Here is a 26,298-nt window from a genome sequence, read left to right on the forward strand (position 1 = left end):
TACAGCCAGGCCACTCACTCACCTCATGCCGCGGGTGGAGTGGTTGTTGAAGTTCTGCTGCAGCTGTGGCACCCCCAGGATGGCATCGAACAGCATAGCCAGGGAGCCTAGGCCCTCCACAAACAGCACAGAGTCCAGCAGGAGCAGGGTGAGGAAGGCACACAGCACCGTGAAGGCAAAGCAGAACAGCAGGTAGTCCTCAAACGCATTCCAGCTCCAGAAGTAGCGCAGGTCCAGATCTGAGAGGGGGGAGGGAGGGAGAGAGGGAGAAAGAATGAGAGAGAGAAGGAGAGAGATGGGGAGGAAAGGTGAGGGGGTGGAGGAAGGAAAGACAGGAGAGAAAGAGGGAGATAGATGAGAGGGAAAGATGTGGAGAGAGATTCCTTCATTAGAAAATGCAGACATTCATTGAACACAGCACATAAATCAATAGAGTGCAGGTAAGTGAATGAAACATTAGAGAGACTTTTTTTAAAAGCTTTTCACATTTACATAATATCTGGCTCTGGATCCTGCAACCGTCATCACTGAGCCCATTCCACCACATAGCACCAATACAGAGCTACAGTACATAGAGCTATTCTAATAACTCAGTCAACCAGATTTGTAAAAAATAAAAAATTAGATTAAAAGTACAGAGTGAAGTAAAATTTAGCCCCAGAGACTAAGCCTACACTCTGACCAATGAGAAAGAGAGATGCAATGTGGCAGCTAAAATAAAATGTGGTCAGACAGAGCTCCTCTCTCACTAACAAATATTAATTATTCAGATATTTTAAGACTATTTCAACTTCCATCCATTATTTTCCATGTTTGCACTGGCAGTCCAATAGGGTAGGCCTGCTGTATATAGTAGCAGAATTCAGGAGAAGAGACAAACCGTTCACAGAGAGGCATGTAAATATACAGTTCCAGATCTGCTTCACTGGCTTTTATTGCCATTGTTCATCGCATTAGAGTCTAATGGATATATGGATATAAAAACCTAAAAGGAGAAAGGAGGAAGGCAGCGTGACGTCAAAGCTAAGAGAAATCAGAAATAGAAAGGGAAATATCTAGTCAGTTGTACAACTGAATGCATTCAACTGAAATGTGTCTTTAATGCATTTAACCCAACCCTGAGTACTAAAGAGAGCCCTGGGGGTCACAAGCTGAGATAAGGGTCTAGCTGAGTGTGATACCTAAAATCCAGACACAACCATGCATATTGAGTGCCAGAGGTTCTCGGTATGGTAGTGGTAGGTATAGGACCAGTCAGCTCCTCACAAGACAGTAATGCCACATGATGAATGGCCTCGTATTCCTTTGAAATTACCAGAGAGGGGGAATTGAACGAGCTGACATCAGCTGAATGAAATTGATAGCTAAATAAGAGCCATGTGTAAGTGAACCGACTGGACTGTGATGTTCCATGTAGGAAGTGGCCGTGTTCCGCGTATTGTCAATAGGTTCTGCGTTCTGAGATTCTGCAAAGAACACTTGGCAACACCTGTCAGGGGAACCGTGATGAAGATGGTACACCCCCGTCGGGAACACAGCTCCTTACACACCACCGCTGGGCTCACAAAATTGTGGGAGAGGCAGAGTGAGACGTCTCATAGCGAGAAGAATGCATGATTAATATCCTTATCATGGGACACCTCCTACAGATCCAATACAGAGATAGAACAGGAGATAGGATCTGAGGGGGACAGGAAACAGGCACGAGCGCTGAAACACTCCCGCACACACACACAGAGTCGCGTCCGTCCTTGTAGTGAGGGCCGGTGCGGTGCCCAGGCTGTCTCAGCACATGAATAATGCCTGTAGAGTCAGACGCTGACACTGATAGCTTCTGAACAGGGCCTGGCAGAGAGGCCTTATTCAAAGAATCCTCTGAGGACTTCATTTTTCACCTGTGAATAAAGTCAGATTGATTTTACCCCCCCACCCCCTTATTCTAGTGTGCTGGTAGCTGCAGGGGCAAGCTCTGCCATTTGTCAGGAACATGAAAGCTCTTCTCTCCTTTAAATAAGGCAGGCAACGCTGCTGAGAGCAGCAGTACTACTGGCACTCCTAAAGCTTGACCTGTTTTCCAAACTGTGGTCTGTTTTGTCCAAATACAGTATATTGTAGTTCCCTCTCTCTATTCACCCCTCCTTCTCTCCATCCACTCACCCTCTCCTTTTAATAAAGCCTGGTAGTTTTATTTGCACAATCATAAAAACACCTACCTCAAATTGTTAAGTAAAACATAATGAAGAAACATAACCAATGGGTCTGCATCACATCCAAAAGAAACAAATCCGTAAATCTACCCCTCTCTCATCTCTGCCCCTCTCTCCCTCCCTTGTCATCCTTCTCTTTTGCTCTCGCTGCCAGGATGCTGTACCATCTGAGGCAGGCTGGCCTTACCAGTGAGATTCCTTTCAGTGTTGTGCTTACCTTAGTCAGTCTGGAGAGCAGAGCAGTAGTGATGTGCAGGTCAGCTGTTTGTTCACCCGCACCCACCCGCAATTGGTAGCAACCCATCCCCAACCACCTGGGGATGGGTAACTAGGATGGTGCCGGAGAAGAAGGGTGATGTTTTACATGTCCCCAACCAATTTAGTTTTTTCTAACGTATTTTTTAAAATTGATTTTGAACATAATGTTGCTGCTACCGTCTCATATGACCAAAAATAACTTCTGGACATCAGGACTGTGATTACTCACCACGGACTGATAGAATCCTTTTTTTTCTTTAACAAGTCTGACAACCCCAACGTGAATGATATACTGCTCTCCCGGGAACAGGCCCAGATATCCATGATTTGCGTGAAGAGAAGGCGAAGAAAAAGGGGCCAAAGGGAAGGCTGCCTTCTGAGAATTCGTAGGTGATCAAATAAACCCCCACTTCCTTCCATTCTGCTAGCAAATGTGCAATCTATGGAAAATACAATATATGACCTACGCGGAAGATTAAACTACCAACGGGACATTCAAAACTGTAATATCTTATGCTTCATGGAGTCATGGCTGAACGATGACACTATTAACATACAGCTGGCTGGTTATACTCTGTACCGGCAGGATAGAACAGCGGCATATGGTAAGACAAGGGGCGGCAGAATATGTATTTTTGTAAATAACAGTTGGTGCACGATATCTAAGGAAGTCTCGAGCTATTGCTCACCTGAGGTAGAGTATCTCATGATCAGGTAGACCACACTATCTACCTAGAGTTTTCATCTGTATTTTACGTAGCTATTTACATACCACCACAGACTGAGGCTGCATGGAATGAGCTGTATTCCGCTATACGCAAACAAGAAAACACTCACCCAGAGGTGGCTCTCCGAGTAGCCGGGGACTTTAATGCAGGGAAAATGAAATCCGTTTTACCAAATTTCTATCAGTATGTTTAATGTGCAACCAGAGGGAAAAAACTCAGGACCACCTTTACTCCACACACAAAGATGCATACAAAGCTCACACTCCATTTGGCAGATCTGACAATAATTCTATCCACATGATTCCTGCCTACAAGCAAAAACTAAAGCAGGAAGCACCAGTGACTCGATCAATAAAAAAGTGGTCAGATGAAGCAGATGCTAATCTACAGGACTGTTTTGCTAGCACAGACTGGAATATGTTCCGGGATTCCTCCGATGGCATTGAGGAGTACACCACATCAGTCATTGGCTTCATCAATAAGTGCATTGATGACTTCGTCCCCACAGTAAATGCATGTGCACACCCCAACCAGAAGCCATGGATTACAGGCAACATCTGCACTGAGCTAATGGCTAGAGCTTCCGCTTTCAAGGAGCGTGACTCTAACCCGGAAGCTGACAAGAAATCCCGCTATGCCCTGCGACGAACCATCAAACAGGCAAAGCATCAATACAGGACAAAGATCAAATGGTACTACACCGGCTCTGACGCTCATTGGATGTGGCAGGGCTTGCAAACCATTACACACTACAAAGGGAAGCACAGCCAAGAGCTGCCCAGTGACACGAGCCTACCATATGAGCTAAACTCGCTTTGAGGCAAATAAAAATGAAACATGCATGAGAGCACCAGCTGTACCAGAAGACTGTGTGATCACGCTCTCCGCAGCAGATGTGAACAAGACCTTTAAACAGGTCAACAGGTCAAGGCCGCAGGGCCAGAAGGATTACCAGGACAGGTACTGCGAGCATGCGCTGACTACTGGCAAGTGTCTTCACTGACCTCTTCAACCTCTCCCTGTCTGAGTCTGTAATACCAACATGTTTCAAGCAGACCAACATAGTCCCTGTGCTCAAGAACACTAAGGTAACCTGCCTAAATGACTACCGAACTGTAGCACTTACGTCTGTAGCCATGAAGTTCTTTGAAAGGCTGGCCATGGCTCACATCAACACCATTATCCAAGAAACCCTAGACCCCCTCAATTTGCATACCGCCCCAACAGATCCACAGAGGACACAATCTCTATTGCACCACACCGCCCTTTCCCACCTGGACAAAAGGAACACCTACGTGAGAATGCTATTCATTGACTACAACTCAGCATTAAACACCATAGTTCCCTCAAAGCTCATCAATAAGCTAAGGACCCTGGGACTAAACACCTCCCTCTGCAACTGGATCCTGAACTTCCTGACGGGCTGTCCCCCAGGCGGTAAGGGTAGGTCACAACACATCCGCCACGCTGATCCTCAACACGGGGGCCCCTCAGGGCTGCGTGCTCAGTCCCCTCCTGTACTCCCTGTTCACTCATGACTGCACGGCCAGGCAAGACTCCAACACCATCATTAAGTTTGCGGATGACACAAGAGAGGTAGGCCTGATCACCGACAACAACGAGACAGCTTATAGGGAGGAGGTCAGAGACCTGGCCATGTGGTGCCACGACAACAACAAAGGAGATGATTGTGGACTACAGGAAAAAGAGGGCCGAGCACGCCCCCATTTTCAAAGACAGGGCTGCAGTGGAGCAGGTTGAGAGCTTCAAGTTCCTTGGTGTCCTCATCACCAACAAACTAACATGGTCCAAGCACACCAAAACAGTCATGAAGAGGGCACAACAAAACTTATTCCCGCTCAGGAGACTGAAAAGATTTGGCATGGGTCCTCAGATCCTCAAAAGGTTCTACAGCTGCACCATCAAGAGCATCCTGACTGGTTGCATCACTGGTTGCATCACTGCCTGGTATGGCAACTGCTCGGCCTCCGACCGCAAGGCACTACAGAGGGTAGAGCTTCCTGCCATCCAGGACCTCTATACCAGGAGGTGTCAGGCTGAAAAATTGTCAAAGACTCCAGCCACCCTAGTCATAGGCTGTTCTCTCTGCTACCGCATGGCAAGCGGTACCGGAGTGCCAAGTCTAGGTCCAAGACGCTTCTAAACAGCTTCTACCCCCAAGCCAAAAGACTCCTGAACACCTACCCAGACTATTTGCATTGCACCCCCCCCCCTATTTTACACCACTTCTACTCTCTGTTGTTATCATCTATGCATAGTCACCTTAATAACTCTATCTACATGTACATATTACCTCAACTAACCGGCACCCCTCTGTATATGGTCTCGCTATTGTTATTTTACTCCTGCTCTTTAATTACTTGTTACTTTTACTTCTTATTCTTATCCATATTTTTTTTTACTGCATTTTTGGTTAGGGACTCGTAAGTAAACATTTCACTGTAAGATTTTAAGCATGTAAGATCATTTCACTGTACGATCTACACCTGTTGTTTTCGGCAATTGTGACTAATAACATGTTATTTTATTTGATAAAGACAGCACCTTTACAGACAGTCCTCCACTCCTATTCCCAAGTCAAAATGTACATTCGGGGGATATAATTTTACTGCAAGAACTGCTTAATTCTGTAGGAGTTAATATTATGTAAGCTATGTGAGAGGTTATAGACCTACAGTCAGTGTTCTCATTTCAGTTACTATTCCATTTAACCCATCCGAACAGTACAGTTCCCTTCACATGCCATATTTGAAGTCTTGTGACTGTAGAATTTGTTCAGTGCCTCACAGTCATCACACATAACATCTCTCTCAAACATTAGGCTACTGTTCTGGCCCTCCCTTCTCTTTATTTTCACCTTTAAACCCACTCTGACATTGTCCTTTTTGCCTGAGTGGATCGATGTTACATTTTTCTGCCTAAGTTCCCAAAAGCATTTGGCAATTGCCGTGAATTTGGCACGCTTACAGCTAAAGCTTAGGCTTACACACTAACGTCAATAATGAAAGAAAAACCTCAATGTAGCCTATAGATCTTTATTGGACAATGATACATTTACCGATTTAAAAAAATCTTGATTTAACATGATGGCCTTGGGATTTTCCATCTGGACCCGATATATATATAAATAAATTTTTTTAATATAGCGACCCGTTCCAAATTGACCCGAGGACAACTAGACCCATTGTCCCTTCACCTGCAGGGTCACCATGGCCAAACCAGCCATCCTGTCTCTGTCTGTCAGCTGAGCCAATAACTCTGGGACAGGTCAACCATGGGCACAGAGATGCTGCCCTTTCAGCTAACAGTACACCCATGAGTATTGATTGTTCAAAGGGAACATATAACACAAGCTAGGTTGAATCCAGAATAATAAACCATTAAATCAGACCTGCCTGACAAACTAATAGAAAAACAGGAAGTTGGCTAGGCCTACATACGATCAGTGTGGTCTGCACATATTTTACTCAACATCACTCAGACTGACTGGTGAGGGGACTCTTACAGTAACTCACCACTAGCAGTCTAGCAACATGGCACCTATGCCCAGGTGGCATGGCCTATGGGTAGAGAGCTGGCTGTGTGAGAGGGCATCTGGCCGGGCAGGAGGAGGTTTGTGTACACATTTTAATGAAGGCAGCAGACACAGAGGGCCTGGTTTCTGTACTCCCTCAGTCAGCAGTGGGTTTCATTTGAATAATGCAAGAGCTTCAGAAATAGTGGGTTGATTGGCCTCTCATTAAGAAACACTGGACCACTGTCCTTTCTCATATTGCACAAGTAGGCATGTAAGTGCACATACTCACATGGAAAGAAAACATGCACATGCACACACATAAGCATGGACACATGTTAAACCTTCAAGCTTCACCTCTCTGTCATGTCACAGTTTACATAGGAACACAGCAGAGCAAAAGTGTCATTAAAATCTTGCCCCAGGTCAAGAAGTAGGATTTGTAATTTATCAAGTCAAATTTAAAATGAACTTGATAATGGGTTTCGATTACAGATGTATTACAGCATATGAGACTGACTGGGTACCAGACAGACTGACCGGGACATGACTGCTGATCAGGGAGCAATAATGTGGGTCTGAAAGTGAATCCATTCAAACTCTACACTAGAAAGAAAATGTACTGTACCCCTCAATATTTTGAACAAGGACAAAGACTGTGCCGATATAGCTATGTCATTAAGTTCATATTCAATGAGGCAGCTCTAAGTTCACAAATTAAATTGAAATAAAATATACTTTCTAAGTCATTTAGCCATTCAGGCATGTCCATATTTGCATTTAGCTATATATAGTAGATGACTACAGTACTATTCTATTGTCTTGTGGCTCTGGTGCAGTGTTCTGTCTTATAGGTTGACCTTTCATCAACCCCTACCTCTGTGTTTAATGAATATCCATTCAAATAAATGATAAGAGGACTGATTTGCATATACTGTACGTACCATTATAATATTCCGATGCATAGTAGTATCACGCTAGTTTATCCTGGAAGATTATTTCAAAGGCAGCACAAACCAAGGCAATCACATCCCTGAATGCTCACTAAAGCAGGTCATGTTGAGTAAGCCTTTTCATGGTACTTTCCATAATAATCTAAGACAGGGTTCCCCAACTAGCAGAATAGTTTTATTTGTCATAAGACAGTCTGCCACAATTCTGCCATTGATTTAATTTAGATTAATCTCTTATACAATGGTTTAAAGTTATGTATATTAACCCCAGGTGTAAAATAGTAAATAATAATTACTTCTCAGAAAGTATTGAGCTATTAAGAAGAGTAAAACATGGCTGTCCGTTGTCTCCATATCTATCTATTCTGGCCATCTCGAAATGCTAGCTATTAAAATCAGATCCAACAAGAACATCAAAGGGCTAGAAATCCAGGGATGTCAATGTAAGCCATGTACTCAAGTGTTTTCTTAAATCTGCAATCCAGATCCCTTCACAGTCTCATTGAAGATCTTGATCACTTTTCTATCCTCTCTGGACTAAAACCCAATTATGTATAAGTATATCATATTACTTATTGGAAAAGACACAATGTTTAAACTACCTTGTAGTTCACCAATAAAATGGGCGGATGGTGAAGTAGAAAATATAAATTAACTTACCACAACCAATTTCAATTGAAAGTTTGCAAAAATAGATACGATTCTGCAACAATAGAGAGGTAAGTACTTGTCTATAAATGGAAAAATCACATTGATTAACTCTTTGGTCCTATCACAGTCTACTTACTAATAGTACTGCCTACTCCAGACAACTCATTTTTTAAATCACATGAGCAAAAAATATTTGACTTTATTTGGAACGCAAAAACAGACTAAGACAAAATTAAAAGTGCCTGTTATATAATGAATATGGTTTAATGCTTTAAATATTAAAGCAGTAGAGTACTAAGTAGATTACTAAGAAAGGCTCATCCTTTGTTAAAAAATGGGCTTTTCCCTTTATACAGATTACAATTTATAATTTCTGACTAATGGAAAATTCTACTTTGTTTAAAGTATGGCCCTTTCTTCAACAAGCCATACAAAGCTGGTTAAAAATAAAATGTTATACTCCAGAAAAGAGAGAATAAATATTACAACAAATAATATAGTTAATCTCAAATATATTGATTGATTAAAAAAAACAGTGGTATTATACAGTACCAGTCAAAGGTTTGGAAACACCTACCAATTCAAGGGTTTTTCTTTATTTGGACTATTCTCTACATTGTAGAATAATAGTGAAGACATCAAAACTATGAAATAACACATTTGGAATCATGTAGTTATCAAAAAAGTGTTAAACAAATCAAATTATATTTTATATTTGAGATTATTCAAAGTAGCCACCCTTTGCCTTGATGACAGCTTTGCACACTCTTGACATTCTCTCAACCAGCTTCATGATGTAGTCACCTGGAATGCATTTCAATTAACAGGTGTGCCTTGTTAAAAGCAAATTTGTTGAATTTCTTTCTTTAATGCGTTTGAGCCAGTCAGTTGTGTTGTGACAAGGTAGGGGTGGTATACAGAAGATCGCCCTATTTGGTAAAAGACCAAGTCCGTATTATGGAAAGAACAGCTAAAATAATTGTATTTTTTAAAAAGTATTTTATTTAACTAGGCAAGTCAGTTAAGATTTTTTTAAAATTTATAATGACAGCCTACCCCGGCCAAACCATAACCCGGACAACTCTGGGCCAATTGTGCACCACCCTATGGGACTTCCAATCAAGGCCGGTTGTGATACAGCCTGGAATCTAACCAGGGTCTGTAGTGATTCATATAGCACTGAGATGCAGTGCCTTAGATTGCTGCGTCCCTCGGGAGCACCGAGTGGGGACAAAGAGAAATGACAGTCCATCATTACTTTAAGACATGAAGGTCAGTCAATCTGGAAAATGTCAAGATCTTTGTAAGTTTCTTCAAGTGCAGTCTCAAAAACCATCAAGGGCTATGATTAAATTGGCTCTCATGAGGACTGCCACAGGAAAGGAAGAAGTTACCTCTGCTGCAGAGGATATGTTTATTAGAGTTAACTGCACTTCAGATTGCAGCCCAAATAAATGCTTCACAGAGTTCAAGTAACAGACACATCTCAATATCAACTGTTCAGAGACTGTGTGAATTGCTGCAAAGAAACCACTACTAAAGGACACCAATAAGAAGAACAGACTTGCAAGGACCAAGAAACACAAGCAATGGACATTAGACCGGTGGAGTCCAAATTGGGAGATTTTTGTCTAGGACCGCCATGTCTTTGTGAGATGCAGAGTAGGTTAATGGAAGATCTCAGAATGTGTGGTTCCCACCGTGAAGCATGGAGGAGGAGGTGTGATGGTGCAGGGGTGCTTTTCTGGTGACACTGTCAGTGATTTATTTAGAATTCAAGGCACACTTAAACTGCATGGCTACCACAGCATTCTGCAGCGATACGCCATTCCATCTGATTTCCGCTTAGTGGGACTATCATTTGTTTTTCAACAGGACAATGACCTAACACACATCTAGGCTGTGTAAGGGCTATTTGACCAAGATGGAGAGTGATGGAGTGATGCATTAGATGAACTGGCCTCCACAATCACCCAACCTCAACCCAATTAATATGGTTTGGGATGAGTTGGACTGCAGAATGATGAAAAAGCAGCCAACAAGTACTCAGCATATGTGGGAACTCCTTCAAGACTGTTGGAAAAGCATTCCAGGTGAAGCTGGTTGAGAGAATGCAAAGAGTGTGTAAAGCTATCATCAAAGCAAAGGGCGGCTACTTTGAAGAATCTCAAATATTAAATATATTTAGATTTGTTTAACACGTTTTGGTTACTACATTATTACATATGTGTTATTTCATGGTTTTGATGTCTTCACTATTATTGTATAATGTAGAATAGTCCAAATAAAGAAAGACCCTTGAATGAGTAGGTGTGTCCAAACTTTTGACTGGTACTGTATGTATTAATTATTTTATGAATAGAGAATGTAGTTATGTCACATATGTAGCTATCGAAAACATATGGGAATGTCTGCTCAATTCAATGTTACAACCAACTGATTGCAGCATTACCACAGACAATGCAGGAGGCAAGTGGAAGAGGAGGAAGGGAGGCAACTTGTTTGTTTGCCATATATTAAAATATACAAATTGTCTGAAAAGGATTGGCATAAATAGAAAAATATACCAGTTTAATTTGAGGACAAAAATGTGGACAGCTGCGCCTTTCGAAAGTATTCAGACCCTTTGACCTTTTCCACATTTTGTTACGTTACAGCCTTATTCTAAAATGGATTAAAGAAAACGATTTCCTCAGCAATCTACACACAATACCCCATAATGACAAAGTGAAAACAGGCTTTAATCAATTTTAGCTCATAAAAAAAGAAAAGAAAAAAAGAATAAATAATACCTTATTTATGTAAGTATTCAGACCCTTTGCTACAAGACTCAAAATTGAGTCTGTATCCATTGATCATCCTTGAGATGTTTCTGGGGAAGGATGCCAAAATGTTTCTGCAGCATTGAAGGTTCCCTAGAACACAGTGGCCTCAATCATTCTTAAATGGATGAAGTCTGGAACCACCAAGACTCTTCCTAGAGTTTGGCTGCACGGCCAAACTGAGCAATCCAGGGAGAAGGGCTTCCTTGGTCATGTAGGGGACCAAGACCCCGAAGGTCACTCTGAGAAAGCTCTAGAGTTCCTCTATGAAGATGTGAGAACCTTCCAGAAGGACAACCATATCTGCAGCACTCCACCAATTAGGCCTTTATGGTAGAGTCCCCAGATGGAAGCCACTCCTCAGTAAAAGGCACATGATAGCCCGCATGGAGTTTACCAAACGTCACCTAAAGGACTCTCAGACCATGAGAAACAAGATTATCTGGCCTGATGAAACCAAGATTGAACTCTTTGGACTGAATGCCAAGCGTCACGTTTGGAGGTAACCTGGCACGATCCCTACGGTGAAGCATGGTGGTGGCAGCATCATGTTGTGGGGATGTTTTTCAGTGGCAGGGACTGGGACACTATTCAGGATAGAGGGAAAGATGAACTGAGCAAAGTACAGAGAAATCCTTGATGAAAACCTGCTCCAGAGCACTCAGGACCTCAGACTGGGGTGAAGGTTTACCTTCCAACAGGACAACAACCCTAAGCACACAGCCAAGACAATGCAGGAGTGGCTTTGGGACAAGTCTCTGAATGTCCTTGAGTGGACCCGCCAGATCCCAGACTTGAACCTGATCGATTATCTCTGGAGAGACCAAATAATAGCTGTGCAGCAACGCTCTCCATCCAACCTGACAGAGTTTGAGAGGATATGCAGAGAAAAATGGGAGAAACTCCCCAAATACAGGTGTGCCAAGCTTGTAGCGTCAATCCCAAGAAGACTCAAGGCTGTAATCGCTGCCAAAGGTGCTTCAACAAAGTACTAAGTAAAGGGTCTGAATACTTATGTAAATGTGATACTTCAGTTAGATTGATGAGGGGAAAAAACTATTTAATCAATTTTAGAATTAGGCTGTAACGTAACAAAATATGGAAAAGGTCAAGGGGTCTGAATACTTTTCGAATGCACTGTATATCTAAAAAACTTGATTGTTGACATGCAAAATATTGTGAGACTATGTTAACAATGGACTAATGAAACAATACCGAAAGATAGTTTTGCTGTGGAATATTCCTTTAATATAGGTAGAATCAGGACAAGACAAGGACAGAGCCAATAAAGGGCTGAGTTTTATCTCTAGTTCTCTGAGCTAAATGCAAGTCACACAGCGGGATTAAGACTGCAGGACAGGATAATGATAGTGTGTGAAAGAGAGACACAGAGAGATTGAATAAATAAAACAAAGCAGCTCTGATAAAAGTTACATAAGAACCAACCATGCAAGCCAGAGAGAGGGAGAGAGAAAGAGTGGCATGGGGTCAAGTGCAGAGTAACACATGCACTACAGCAGGGTTTCCCCCACAGCAGCATGCTGATGATGCCAGTCTCCAGGCTCTACTCTACACAATGCCAATCGACACACCTGACTGGGATCCATTTAGGACCAACTAACTAACTGACTAACTCATTTATGTCTCAAATTATACTGCAGTAGCAATGCTAAATGGCTAGTGGATTTGGGAGAGAGGGAGGGAGGGAGGGATAGAGAGGGTTGGGGAATGAGTGAAAAATGAAAGATTAAAGGAGAGAACAATGACAGGATAGGACAGAAATGAAGTATAATAGACATTACATTAGACAAGGAGAGGGACAACAGTATATGCCAACTACTTTGAACCTACTTCAAAGTCAGTCTAAAATGAACAATAAAATAAATAAAAAGGAAACAAAGATGCCCAGTGCATCTATCTTCCTACCAGAGAGCCCGGTGTGGGACAGTGGGGGTCACAGTGGTTTGGCCTCCCCTATTGATAGATTTTTTTTTTTTGTCCAGTCGGATAAACACTCCAAATAGCCTACCCGACCGCTCGGAGGTGTCCGCATGTACCTAAAGCACACCGTTGCCTTGTTTTGTATCACATTTGAATGATAAAACTGGGGGACAAACACACAATTTCAGAATGTGGGGAGGACATGTCCCTCCTGTCCCCAGTGAAAGTTGCGTCCCTGCATATTGAGGACAGTGGCATCAGTGTATTCTGGTGAATGTGGAGGGTATCATGGCCCTGTCCTTTTTACTATTCCCCTTTGTAGCAAGGCAAATCCTAAGTAACTTCCTCAACCTTGTCAGCCTTGCTGTCTGAATCTCTCTTTAAGCCCACTGAAATGGAGCCTCCCAAGAGGCGCAGCGGTACAAGGCACTGCATCGCAGTGTGAGATGCGTCACTACAGACCCGGGTTCGATCCCAGGCTGTGTCACAACTGGCCGTGACTGCGAGTCCCATAGGGTGATGCACAATTGGCCCAGCATCGTCTGGGTTAGGGGAGGGTTTGGCTGGGGGGGGGGCTTTACTTGGCTCCCTGGCAACACAGGGGTCAGAGTTCAGCCAATTGATGCATTGAGAGAGAGAAAGAGAGACTGTATGCGTTGGATCATTATTGCCAATGTAGCTAATTAATAAGATCTTGTCAGAGTCAAAGTGCTGGAGGCACCAGACTACTACACAATCAATGAGGGGTATCAGCGCCAACGGGGAATCAGCCCCAAGGTTAGAGCAGCAGCACACTTTTTAATGGAAGACTGGCTTTACACTAAACCAGAGCTGGTTTCCCTTGGTGTGACATAAACTGGTGCTGTGTTTGGAAGGCAGGGTTTGGGGCTATGAGAACAGTGTGAGACAAGGTAGAGGAGACTGGAGCCTGCCTTTGGGAGAGCCCTGGGAACAAACAACAAAATCTGCAGCCCATGTTTGCGTCACAACCAGAACTCTGGAGGCTAAGAGTACACTCAACAACAAACACACAAAAACAGTCACACACATGCACACACACAAATGTGCGCACACACACCCCTTCACTGTGTCACAGCTCTTTTGTCGGACATATCACAGCTGTGCAACAGCACAGAATAACACTGCACGGGTTTTTATGTGCAATCTAATGAAATAGGGGAGATATTTTAATTAGCTTTTGATGGGTGCTGGTGTTGTCTTTAATGGGTCCATAGGGTGAGAGAAGCAGTTCATAGTGCAAGGAGCCTGACACTGTGTGTTTGTGTGTGTGTGTGTGTGTGTGTGTGTGTGTGTGTGTGTGTGTGTGTGTGTGTGTGTGTGTGTGTGTGTGTGTGTGTGTGTGTGTGTGTGTGTGTATGTATTTCTCTCTGTCTTCAAGATGGAGATGTGTCTATTTCCAGTCTCAGATCTGTGGAAAATAAGAGTGAGAGGAGGGGAGGAAGGGAGCAGAAGAGTGGAGAGCAGGGGAACGGAGAGGAGAGAGCAACGTGGTGCTGCAGGATAGGTCTCGGCAGGTGTCCAGGGGCTCCCTGTGTGTGATGTGTGATGAGATTACTTTAATGAGGCAGCCAGAGAGGTGAGGGTTCAGCCTGTAGACATACACTAGGATCAGAACAGACCAGGGAAGCACTAGAAAATACTTCAAGAACCGATCAGAACCTGTTGTTTGGCAGTCTTGGCCTCTGAACACCACATTATATTCTACATTCTTTGATAGACCGTGAAGTTTGGCTCAACACTGACCCTGGGTAAACTAATGTCAGCCATGCTTTGCCTCATTCACTGTTTCAGATGGTAGAGGAATATGCCTTTCGGGAGCCATCATCAGCAACCGTCTGTCTGCCACACCATTAACTTGTCATCCTCTCACTCACAGGATGGAGAGAGAGGGAATGACAGAGGGGGGAGACAAAAGACTGGAGACAAGAGGGAAGGCAGGGGGAAATTAATGGGACAGTGGTGGAAAGACAAACATGGCTGCTAAGAGGGGATTGAGATATACTGTTGTTAACAGGGAGATCATCTCTAGCCGTGTAGCCTATCAATAGTCTGGGAGAAAGCACAACACATATAGACCCTCTGTCTGTCTGCTCTGGATTGACACTACTGTTGGAGTGATGAGAGAACTAGTGTTCAATGGTGTTGGTGGAATAGGTCATCTTTTCTCATCTTACACTGATGTCACCAGGGGGGAAGATGGACAGAACCAGAGCACTTAGGTTAAAGATGAACTCATGAATATATACATCTATCTACAAATAACCAATGGTATTCATACAGGCCCACAGTGCAGCAACTGTCAATGTGTAGTGGGAACAGGAGCCACCATAATTTGGAATTCTACTCTGCACAATGTCAATTTGACATTTTTAAGGGTGCCACAATAATGTCCATTAAAAACATCCCCGCAAATTCATACAATATACTGCAAACAAAGCAGACACAGGCACACTTTTTCCACTCTCTAACTCACAGGTCAGTCTGCCGGGTATCTGCTGTATTTCTTGGAATTTTAATAATTCATATGACCCCGTGGGAGTAGCCACTGTCAGTAGTCTGACTCAACCTTTCCTAGAAAAGGACTGAGCACTCTTCTTGTTTAAGAGGGCCAACACTTAACCAGACAGAGCTTATGCAAACTTTCCCATGGGGATGATTCTAAAACAAGCACAAAATCAGAGACATGGACAAACACAAAACATATCAATTTAGTTAACTTCAGCAAAACTAACTTCAGCTAAACTAAGGAAAACTGAAGTGTTGGCTACTGTGTAAATTTAGCTTATGTCACCAACTGTACTCTACTCACTCATATACACCTGCCTAGCTTAATTTGACTTGTTAATTGGATGTCTGTTATCTAGGCTTCAATTAAAGTGTACACATCTATATGTAAATGCAGGGGAGTAATAAACTCTGTCTGTGCTGAGAGCGGTCACACCTGATTTGCCTCGCTGCAATGCTGTACGCTGCAGATAACGCTGCCTGAGCGGCAGACAGACTGGTAGTCACATCCCACATTGCAGTAGAGACCCTACACTGACTCAGCACAATGAAACCCACCCAAAAAAAACACACACAGACCACTCTACTAAGGCACCTGGCATAGGTACTCTCTGTACACTGTCACATCACTAAACAAGAAAGTCTACCTCTGGGTCAACAACACATTAGTCCATTCCCTTCACTTTCAACACAGGTAGTGTATGATAAAGAGATATGAACAGACAGGGTCCAGTTATGACCAGTAGAGGCCTCTGTTGTTTCATTAGAACAACATACTATACATGAGACTCAATTATTAAACAATTATACATGACCTTCACCCACATTTGTGTGTTGCAGAAGTATTTGTAATGAGGTGTGATATGTGCTGTTGAACTACTCTAGCAGATACAAGGCACCATCATTGGTGCACATTGATTTCTCTATTCTTGAGGTTGGAAGGGAAGCTCTTATTTAATGCTACACCAGGACAGAGACACAACTTATGCACTAACAATTAAGCAAATAAAAAGCTTAGGATGGGTGAGGTTAACATACAACACATTGTTCAAAAGAGTTGTCACTGTAGCTTAGCCAAGGCCAACACTGGCTTTAACAGCAGTATAGAGCAATACAGTATCCAACCTCTGCTAAGCCTTACAGGAACTCTGAGCCACGAGGTCTTCACCCGAGGAACATACCTGGGGCCTCATCTACAAACGCTGTGTATGCACAAAAGATGCGCCAAATTATGAGTGCACCAGTTTTCACGGAACAGTTGGCCTTTATAAAAACTTGACGTGAGAATGTGCTTATCATCCAACAAACTTTAGACCATGCGTAAGCACAGCTTCTAGAGGTTGAAGTATTACATTGCAGAAAGACAAAAGTATTAGCCTTGTGAAAATGGGGAATATATGAGGCTCTTATTTATAACACAAAAACAGATAGCCAAGCTACACTACCGGTCAAAAGTTTTAGAACACCTAATCATTCAAGGGTTTTTATTTATCTTTACTATTTTCTACATTTAGAATAATAGTGAAGACATCAAAACAATGAAATAACACATATGGAATCATGTAAGATGGTCCTAACTGCGCAATTTTGTTAGTTTTTTTGCATTATTTGTAACTTATTTTGAACATAATGCTGCTGCTACCGTCTATTACGACCAAAAATAACTTCTGGACATCAGAAAAGCGACTACTCACCGCGAACTGGAAGAAGATTTTTCCTTTAACGAGTCTGACGAGTAGGATATTCTGCTTTCCCGGGAACAGGCCCAAATCCCCATCATTTGCATGAAGAAAAGGCGGAGGAAAAGAGGGCGCAGTTTGGCATTCTCTCAACCAGCTTCATGAGGTAGTCACCTGGAATGCATTTCAATTAACAGGTGTGCCTTCTTAAAAGTTAATTTGGGGAATTTCTTTGAGCCAATTAGTTGTGTTGTGACATGGTAGGGTGGTATACAGAAGATAGCCTAATTTGGTAAAAGACCAAGTCCATAATATGGCAAGAACAGCTAGAATATGCAAAGAGAAATGACAGTCCATCATTACTTTATGACATGAAGGTCAGTCAATTTCAAGAACTTTGAAAGTTTCTTCAAGTGCAGTTGCAAAAAACATCAAGCGCTATGATCAAACTGGCTCTCATGAGGACCGCCACAGGAAAGGAAGATCCAGAGTTACCTTTTCTGCAGAGGATAAGTTCATTAGAGTTTCCAGCCTCAAAAATTGCAGCCCTAATAAATGCTTCAAAGAGTTCAAGTAACAGACACATCTCAACATCAACTGTTCAGAGAAGACTGTGTGGTTCAGGCTTTCATAGTTTAAATTGATGCAAAGAAACCACTACTAAAGGACACCAATAAGAAGAAAAGGCTTGCTTGGGCCAAGAAACACGAGCAATCGACATTAGACCGGTGGAAATGTGTCCTTTGGTCTGGAGTCCAAATTGGAGATTTCTAGTTCCTTACAGCCATGTCTTTGTGAGATGCGGTGTGGATGAACGGATGATCTCCGCACTTGTTTTTCCCACCTTAAAGCATGGAGGAGGAGGTGTTATGGTGTGGGGGCTTTGCTGGTGACACTGACTGTAATTTATTTAGAATTTAAGGCACACTTAACCAGCATGGCTACCACAGCATTCTGCAGCGATACTCCTTCCCATCTGGTTTGGGCTTCGTGGGACTTGTTTTTCAACTGGACAATGACCCAACACACCTCCAGGCTGTGTAAGGGCTATTTTACCAAGAAGGAGAGTGATTGAGTGCTGCATCAAATGACCTGGCCTCCACAATCCTCCGATCTCAACCAACTTTAGATGGTTTGGGATGAGTCGGACTGCAGAGTGAAGGAAAAGCAGCCAACAAGTGCTAGGCATATGTGGGAACTCCTTCAAGAATTTTGGAAAATCATTCCAAGTGAAGCTGGTTGAGAGAATGCCAAGAGTGTGCCGATAGTGTAAATATAATAACAATATGGAAACATTTGCCATTAGTGATAAGAGCGGGAAAAAATATGTTTCTTATCTTTGCATTCTAAAATAGAAATATGTTTATATTTCCTATTATTTATTTAATTTCCATAATCATTGCAGAATAAATCTCTCACCTTTTCTGACTGTGATGGTTTCATAGGCTACTTGTGTCGCGAAATAGTCTACAGGCCGACAACAAGTTAGTATAGGCTACCATTTGTCCCATCTCTCATTTAATTGGACCCATTAAACAGTAATAATTAGATTAGCCATTAGCCAATAATTAGCCATTTAAAATATTTTGATCTATGTATTTTGGTCTTTCCGAAACTGTCAGATACAGCAAATGTCACTGCAAAAGGATACATTCTGCCAACACGTCCAAGGACATCTGATCAGTTTTGCCAAGCATTGCTATTTCCTTTTGATACTGTCTTGGCTTAATTCCAATACTTCCAATGTATACAGCAAATAAGGGCGTTATTATCACTATAAAAGGTGAATGATGGGTGTTTTTCAGGCAGAGTTATAATGCTCGTTCACGTGTGCACAGTTTTAGAAGTCTGATTTATAATGGGAAATATTATTGAGGCCCATGAGCTTTCTGAGGTAAACTTTGGAGAGTATGTGAATCACCTTTTGCCACGCTAGACATGACGTTGACTTTCACCTCCTTTTTGTCCACGCGTTTAGTCCAGTAATCCAAATGCGCAAGCGCTAAGTCCAAACGAAAAGTCAAAAAAGTTACATTACAGTTCGTAGAAACATGTCAAACGATGTATAGAATCAATCTTTAGGATGTTTTTATCATAAATCTTCAATAATGTTTGAACTGGACAATTCCTTTGTCTTTAGAAATGAAAGGGAACGCAGCTCTCTCTCACGGCCACGCACGTGATTTAGCTCATGGCATTCTGCCAGACACCTGGTTCAAACAGCTCTTCTTTGCTCTCCCTTCACAGTAGAAGCCTGAAACAAGGTTCTAAAGAATGGTGACATCTAGTGGAAGCCTTAGGAAGTGCAATATGACCCCATAGACACTCTATATTGGATAGGCAAACACTTGAAAACCTACAAACCTCAGATTTCCCACTTTCTGGTTGGATTTTTTCTCAGGTGTTTGCTTGCCATATGAGTTATTTTATACTCACAGACATAATTTAAACAGTTTTAGAAACTTCAGAGTGTTAGATCTACTAATTGTATGCATATTCAAGCTTTTGGGCCTGAGTAGCAGGCAGTTTACTCTGGGCACCTTATTCATCCAAGCTACTCAATACTGCCCCCCAGTCCCAAATAAGTTAAGGGCACTCAAAACAGTTCAGAGTTCCTTAATGGTTTTGTTGCTGAGCTCCTATGATACAGTTCGGACAATCGATGTGAGTTAAGATGGACTGAGGACTCTGCAGCTCCCACCAGGGGACAACAGAATCAGTCTGGAACTCAGTGTCTCAGCAGACTACAAGACCACAGTCTCTCTCATACATATCCTATGCCCAAACAAGGATTATCTACAGTGTAACACAAACTCAGACTCGTGCATGGATACACAGCACACACACACACATACACACAAACCCACAGTAACTCACCGATATCTACAGCATGAATAACTTAGCATCTATTCACTAATCAATCAACATGACAGAAACATTATTAGGGCCGAGGAATTAGAGATCTAATAACACACAACACACTCTTTGAATTAGCGTAATATTGCAAGATTTCATTTTGTTCCCAGGCAGACTAATAAAAAGCTGACCTAAGATTGGCTCTGTAAATGTAATGAAAGAGATTTAATCAACCTGTAGTTCTGTGAAAACACAATTATCCATAAACTCACTCACTCACTCACTCACTCACTCACTCACTCACTCACTCACTCACTCACTCACTCACTCACTCACATAGAGCAGACCCCCTGTCACTGGCCACACACTCTCACCCTCAGAGCTGAAATAATCTCTTCTATGTGAAAGCCTAGTGACTATATACATCCACCATTTCCCCGTTATTCTCACACACACCAATCCCCATAATTACATCCACAAGATCATCACTCAACTCAAAGGACCTCAGGCGTAAACATAGTTTACCATCTGGCCTATAAAATCTACCAATCAAAACTACAAATGACATAAGACCGATAGAGAGCGAGAGAGTGAGTAAGAGAAAAAGACGGACAGAGAGAGGGAGAGGGAGCAAGATTCTAGAGTAATTATTCCTTCTCCTATGGCCCCCTCTTTTGGCAAGAGCTTAGAGTTGAAACTGAACGCCACTACATAGGCTTATGTGTACAGTTGAGGCCAAAAGTTTTGGGGATGACACAAATATTAATTTTCACAAGGTCTGCTGCCTCAGTTTGTATGATGGCAATTTGCATATACTCCAGAATGTTATGAAGAGTGATCAGATGAATTGCAATTAATTGCAAAGTCCGTCTTTGCCATGCAAATTAACCCCAAAAATATTTCCACTGCATTTCAGCCCTGCCACAAAAGGACCAGCTGACATCATGCTGTCATGCTGTCATGCTGTCATGCTGACTGAGTTCAAATAACAGACTGGAAGCTTCAAAGGGAGGGTGGTGCTTGGAATCATTGTTCTTCCTCTGTCAACCATGGTTACCTGCAAGGAAACACGTGCCGTCATCATTGCTTTGACTCTTTGCAAAAGGGCTACACAAGCAAGCGTCTTGCTGCCAGTAAGATTGCACCTAAATCAACCATTTATCGGATCATCAAGAACTTCAAGGAGAGCGGTTCAATTGTTGTGAAGAAGGATTCAGGGTGCCCAAGACAGTCCAGCAAGTGCCAGGACCATCTCCTAAAGTTGATTCAGCTGCGGGATCGGGGCACCACCAGTACAGAGCTTGCTCAGGAATGGCAGCAGGCGGGTGTGAGTGCATCTGCAAGCACAGTGAGGCGAAGACTATTGGAGGATGGCCTGGTGTCAAAAAAGGCAGCAAAGAAGCCAGTAAAAACATCAGGGACAGACTGATATTCTGCAAAGGGTACAGGGATTGGACTGCTGAGGACTGGGGTAAAGACATTTTCTCTGATGAATCCCCTTTCCAATTGTTTGAGGCATTCGGAAAAAAGCTTGTCCGGAGAAGACAAGGTGACGAGCGCTACCATCAGTCCTGTGTCATGCCAACAGTAAAGCATCATGAGACCATTCATGTGTGGGGTTGCTTCTCAGCCAAGGGAGTGGGCTCACTCACAATTTTGCCTAAGAACACAGCCATGAATAAAGAATGGTACCAACACATCCTCCGAGAGCAACTTCTCCCAACCATCCAGGAACAGTTTGGTGACGAACAATGCCTTTTCCAGCATGATGGAGCACCTTGCCATAAGGCAAAAGTGATAACTAAGTGGCTCGGGGAACAAAACATTGATATTTTGGGTCCATGGCCAGGAAACTCCCCAGACCTTAATCCCATTTAGAGCTTGTAGTCAAACCTCAAGAGGCGGGTGGACAAACAAAAACCCACAGATTCTGACAAACTCCAAGCATTGATTATGCAGGAAAGACCTGCCATCAGTCAGGATGTGGCCCAGAAGTTAATTGACAGCATACCAGGGCAGATTGCAGAGGTCTTGAAAAAGAAGGGTCAACACTGCAACTATTGACTCTTTGCATCAACTTCATGTAATTGTCAATAAAAGCCTTTGACACTTATGAAATGCTTGCAATTATACATCTATATTCCATAGTAACATCTGACAAAAATATCTAGACACTGAAGCAGCAAACTTTGTGAAAATTAATATTTGTGTCATTCTCAAAACTTTTGGCCACAACTGTACTATAATTGTGTGTTCATTTTTCAAATTTGATGAGTGGTCAAGTTAAGTACATGCATTAAATGTATTTACCTAGCAATAGAATATATTTTTCCCAGCAATAGACCAATTTGCCTGTGAGGTGTTTTTTGGTGATGGGACCTAATTTAGTGTTGTTTAGCAATAGCTGTAACAATAATACATACATAATACAATTGAAATAGGGCTATTTGCCTGATGTGTTTATGGTTTGGTTGGCTTACCTGTGAAGTGGCGCTGTTTGGTGTTGACGCGGTTGGTGTGCTGGATGTTGCAGCAGAGATGGAGCATAGCCAGCATGGTAATGATCATCACTACACTCTGGAGGAGCAGAGTCAGTTCAAACTGCTTCCCCATCCTGTAGGTAGACAACATTACAGTGGTTAATCAAATCACAATGTCAGCACAGACAATGCTTCTCACTTCCTCTAACCACTGCTCTATCTGTGTTTCAAGGAAACAAAACAAACCTGCACTGTTGTATGCTCACAAGTGAATTGCTTCATTAGGTCACCATGTGAGCATACTGTACAATCATTTATAGGTTTCTTCTGTTTACTTTGAACTGTTTTCTCTACACAGCACCTGGCAGTTTCACTGGATGTGTACACTGTGCATATACCCACTGTAATCTGTCCCAAGTGAACCCTCTCTATCCTGGCCTCACCAGAAGAAGATGCGTAGGATGTTGGCGATGAGCAGAAGCAGACAGACGCGGGTGGAGAATCCCTCAGTGATGCTGCTCCTCTGGATCTCCTGGTACTGAGGAAGGTAGGGCAGGGTCCCTCCAAACACCATCACACAGGAGGCCAGCCACGACAGCAGGGTCCACGAGCCCTCCATGTCCTCCTCCAGGATGCCCACCTCAATGTCCATCTCTAGCTAGGGCCTCGCAGATGGCAGCCTGTTCTCACAGTCACGCCCAGGACCGTGGAGTGGACAAACAGACACTTCTGATCATGACTGGAAGCATAGAAAACAAATAACGAACTCTTAACTGCCGCTCCCTCTCTCATGCTTTGTTAGAGAACTCACCGTCATACTTACAAAACTAAAGATATCAACACATGCAATACTAAAACTAACTATCAGTTATCACTGTAAAGCAACAACAATTTGTAAAGCATGAGTCACCTTGCCACCGACGCCCATTTTATCACACCCCTATCTGAATTAAGGATATCCAAAATAGCCCTCCAGTAATATGCCAATGCTTCAAACCTGCAAGAGACCCCAAGGTTTTCTTCTTAATAACTTAGCTCTACCATAACCCATAAGACAGACCCTCTCACACACTTACAAAATATGGTCTCTGTCTCTCTTTACTGTAATTCAAAATTGATGCAAAAGATTCTAGAGCTTTGAGAATGCAAATAGTTTTGGAACTGTCTATGAGCTGTTACCAGACATGTATTTAGAGTGGGCCAACTTTTAGAATTGTGAATATTGTTCCAATTCTTTCTGTTACAGAGCATTATTTAAATATCCCCCCTGCAATGTTAATGGGGGGCTGCAACTGCTGCCATAAAATGTTGTAGAGTCATGTAAGTGCACCATAATGCTCATTCTAGACTTTATATACCCATTGTAATGTTAATGGTGGCTAACAAGGCTGCCATAAAATGTTGTAGTGTCAAACAAATGCATCAGAATGCAGAAACTAAAATGGCCCAACTTTCTGAATACATTGCTCTGGCGTATTCTATTCTAGCCTATGTGAACATTATTACTATACATACCACTACACTAAAGTTCTTGCCTTTTTCCATGGAGGGTAAGAAAATTCAGGAAGGGATAACATAGACCTGAATTTGATATAATGCTCTTTCTAGTCTCCACTCTACTCTGTTACATAAAATGCAACACGTGGGATTAATATTTGCAGAAGCTTTGCCAAATATTGAGTGCTTCTAAATATAGTCCATACAGAACTGCCAGTATTTACATTGGGGGAAACATTCTTCTTTTTCCAGTTTTCCCTCTCTTTGGCCCAATCTCAAAAATGTCTCTTTAGCGGTACAGTAAAACAGAGGCCCACTTTTCCCCCCTAGACAACCAGGGGAAGAATATTGAAACAACGAAATGTAACACTGCTCCTTTTGTAAAAATAGCTCTTTAGGGTGTGCTGAATAAAATATGTCCTTCGTGCTTTACCAGTGAGGCACTTCAACACTGTACACACCCATAGGAGTTACTTCAGGGCAGTGTTTCCTGTGTGGAAACTGGAAGGTTGGTATGCAAGACACTCTATGAACAGAGTGTGTGTGTGTGTGTGTGTGTGTGTGTGTGTGTGTGTGTGTGTGTGTGTGTGTGTGTGTGTGTGTGTGTGTGTGTGTGTGTGTGTGTGTGTGTGTGTTTGAAGGTGTTTGTGTGTTTTGAAGGAATTTGTGTAGTCAGCTGAAGGCTGTCAATTCAAAATAATGTTTTACAAGTAAAATAACTTGACCAAGAAGTATTTTCAAAACAATATGTTGCTGTGACTGCTAATATATAAAAGTGTTGGGTAAACTTAAGGCTGTGGAAATGTTCAAGCACTACAGACCACAGGCTCATATTGGAGGAATGTTCACAGTTGGCGTAGTAACACTTCATCAATAAACAGAGATACTTAATTACCTTGACATATTTTTTGCTCTGCATAACTCAGCTCTAATTGTCATTCAGGATGACACTGTCTACCACCACGGGATTCCTCTCAATTAAACTTTTAGTAGGAGGACAGTAGGCAGTAAAGAAAGACAAAACTGGGAATGCAGAAAGAGTGGGTGACATTTCACAGGAAATAGACACTTTGTTGACATTCAATGTCTGTCAGTGAACATACACGTGTTGTCATTTCTAGTATATAATAGTTCATTAGACTGCATAGAGCAGCATGTGAAATGTGACAGTTAAAGAACCCTGGCCTAGAGTGTCCTTTGAAAAACAATCCATCACATTAAAACTAAAAGGTCACTAGAAGTTAAAAGTTAAAAAAAAAAACTTTTTCAGCTGAACATTAAGCTACAGTGAATAACTTGGATATCCTATCCAATAATACCCAACAGAAAATGTTCTATTTTTTTCTTCACAATATGCTTTTTGGCTAAAGAGTTTAGGTGGGCTGTCATTCAATGTCTGTATTATACTAGGCTAACTGTAATTTGGATGATGTGGGGGAAACAGAAGAAAAAAAACACTTATGTAAACAAAGCATAAAGGGGTTGGGCTACAACATGCCCCAACATAGTTAAAATAACCTATGTCTAGTTGTGTGAAAAAGTTGAACTACTCCAAAAATCTGTACTTTTTGTTGGTTGTATATAAAGTAAAGAACCCAGATTGTGTATTGAGAAGTAAAGAACTTCTCCCAGCAATGGATCCCCCCATCTAAGAATAGTATCTCAATTTAAATCCCTTTGGTAACCAAACGAGGCTACAAAGAAAATTAATGGGACTGTAGCGACTGTGTTGACTTCAAAATCAGGGGTGTGAATTAGGTTTCTATTCAAGCGTTGATCGACATGGTAATGGCTCTATAGTATTGGAGAAAAGTTGAAAAAACGGACCCTCCGTTACATCGTGACGTGTTATGTCGTAACGTACCGCACGCATAAAGCAACTATTTCTGTCTTACAATCTCTCTCCACCAGGTGTAGCACTTCTCTCATAATTTAAAAACAAGAACTGGACAGTGACGGTGTAAAGGGGGATACCTAGTCATTTTTTGCGTCATCATTGCATGTAAATCATCATTCTCAAAGCCGCTGTTAACTTCTAAGATCACTTTAGCACCGCCCTAAAAACCAGATTCAAATTCGACACAAAGCTTCAAATAGGTATGTAATGACACATTATATAAACTCTTTATAGTGTTTTATTTACATTTTAGGGGCGATAAGGTTGA

General features: G+C 42.2%; 1 protein-coding gene across 1 annotated transcript in view; it reads right to left on the reverse strand.

Annotated features, from left to right (window-relative positions):
* Nucleotides 1–23,596, reverse strand: part of LOC112232200 (solute carrier family 66 member 2-like) — a 102,157-nt gene extending 78,561 nt beyond the window's left edge. Inside the window, exons 1-3 of the mRNA XM_042323118.1 lie at nucleotides 23,080–23,596; nucleotides 22,637–22,770; nucleotides 23–239 (exon numbers count right to left, since the gene is read on the reverse strand). Of these exons, the coding sequence (XP_042179052.1) occupies nucleotides 23–239; nucleotides 22,637–22,770; nucleotides 23,080–23,288 (560 nt within the window). The 5' untranslated portion in view covers nucleotides 23,289–23,596. The remainder of the gene's footprint in view (nucleotides 1–22; nucleotides 240–22,636; nucleotides 22,771–23,079) is intronic.
* Between the last annotated feature and the right edge of the window lie 2,702 nt (nucleotides 23,597–26,298).

Source organism: Oncorhynchus tshawytscha, linkage group LG06 (genome assembly GCF_018296145.1).
Source record: "Oncorhynchus tshawytscha isolate Ot180627B linkage group LG06, Otsh_v2.0, whole genome shotgun sequence".
Classification (NCBI taxonomy): domain Eukaryota; kingdom Metazoa; phylum Chordata; class Actinopteri; order Salmoniformes; family Salmonidae; genus Oncorhynchus; species Oncorhynchus tshawytscha.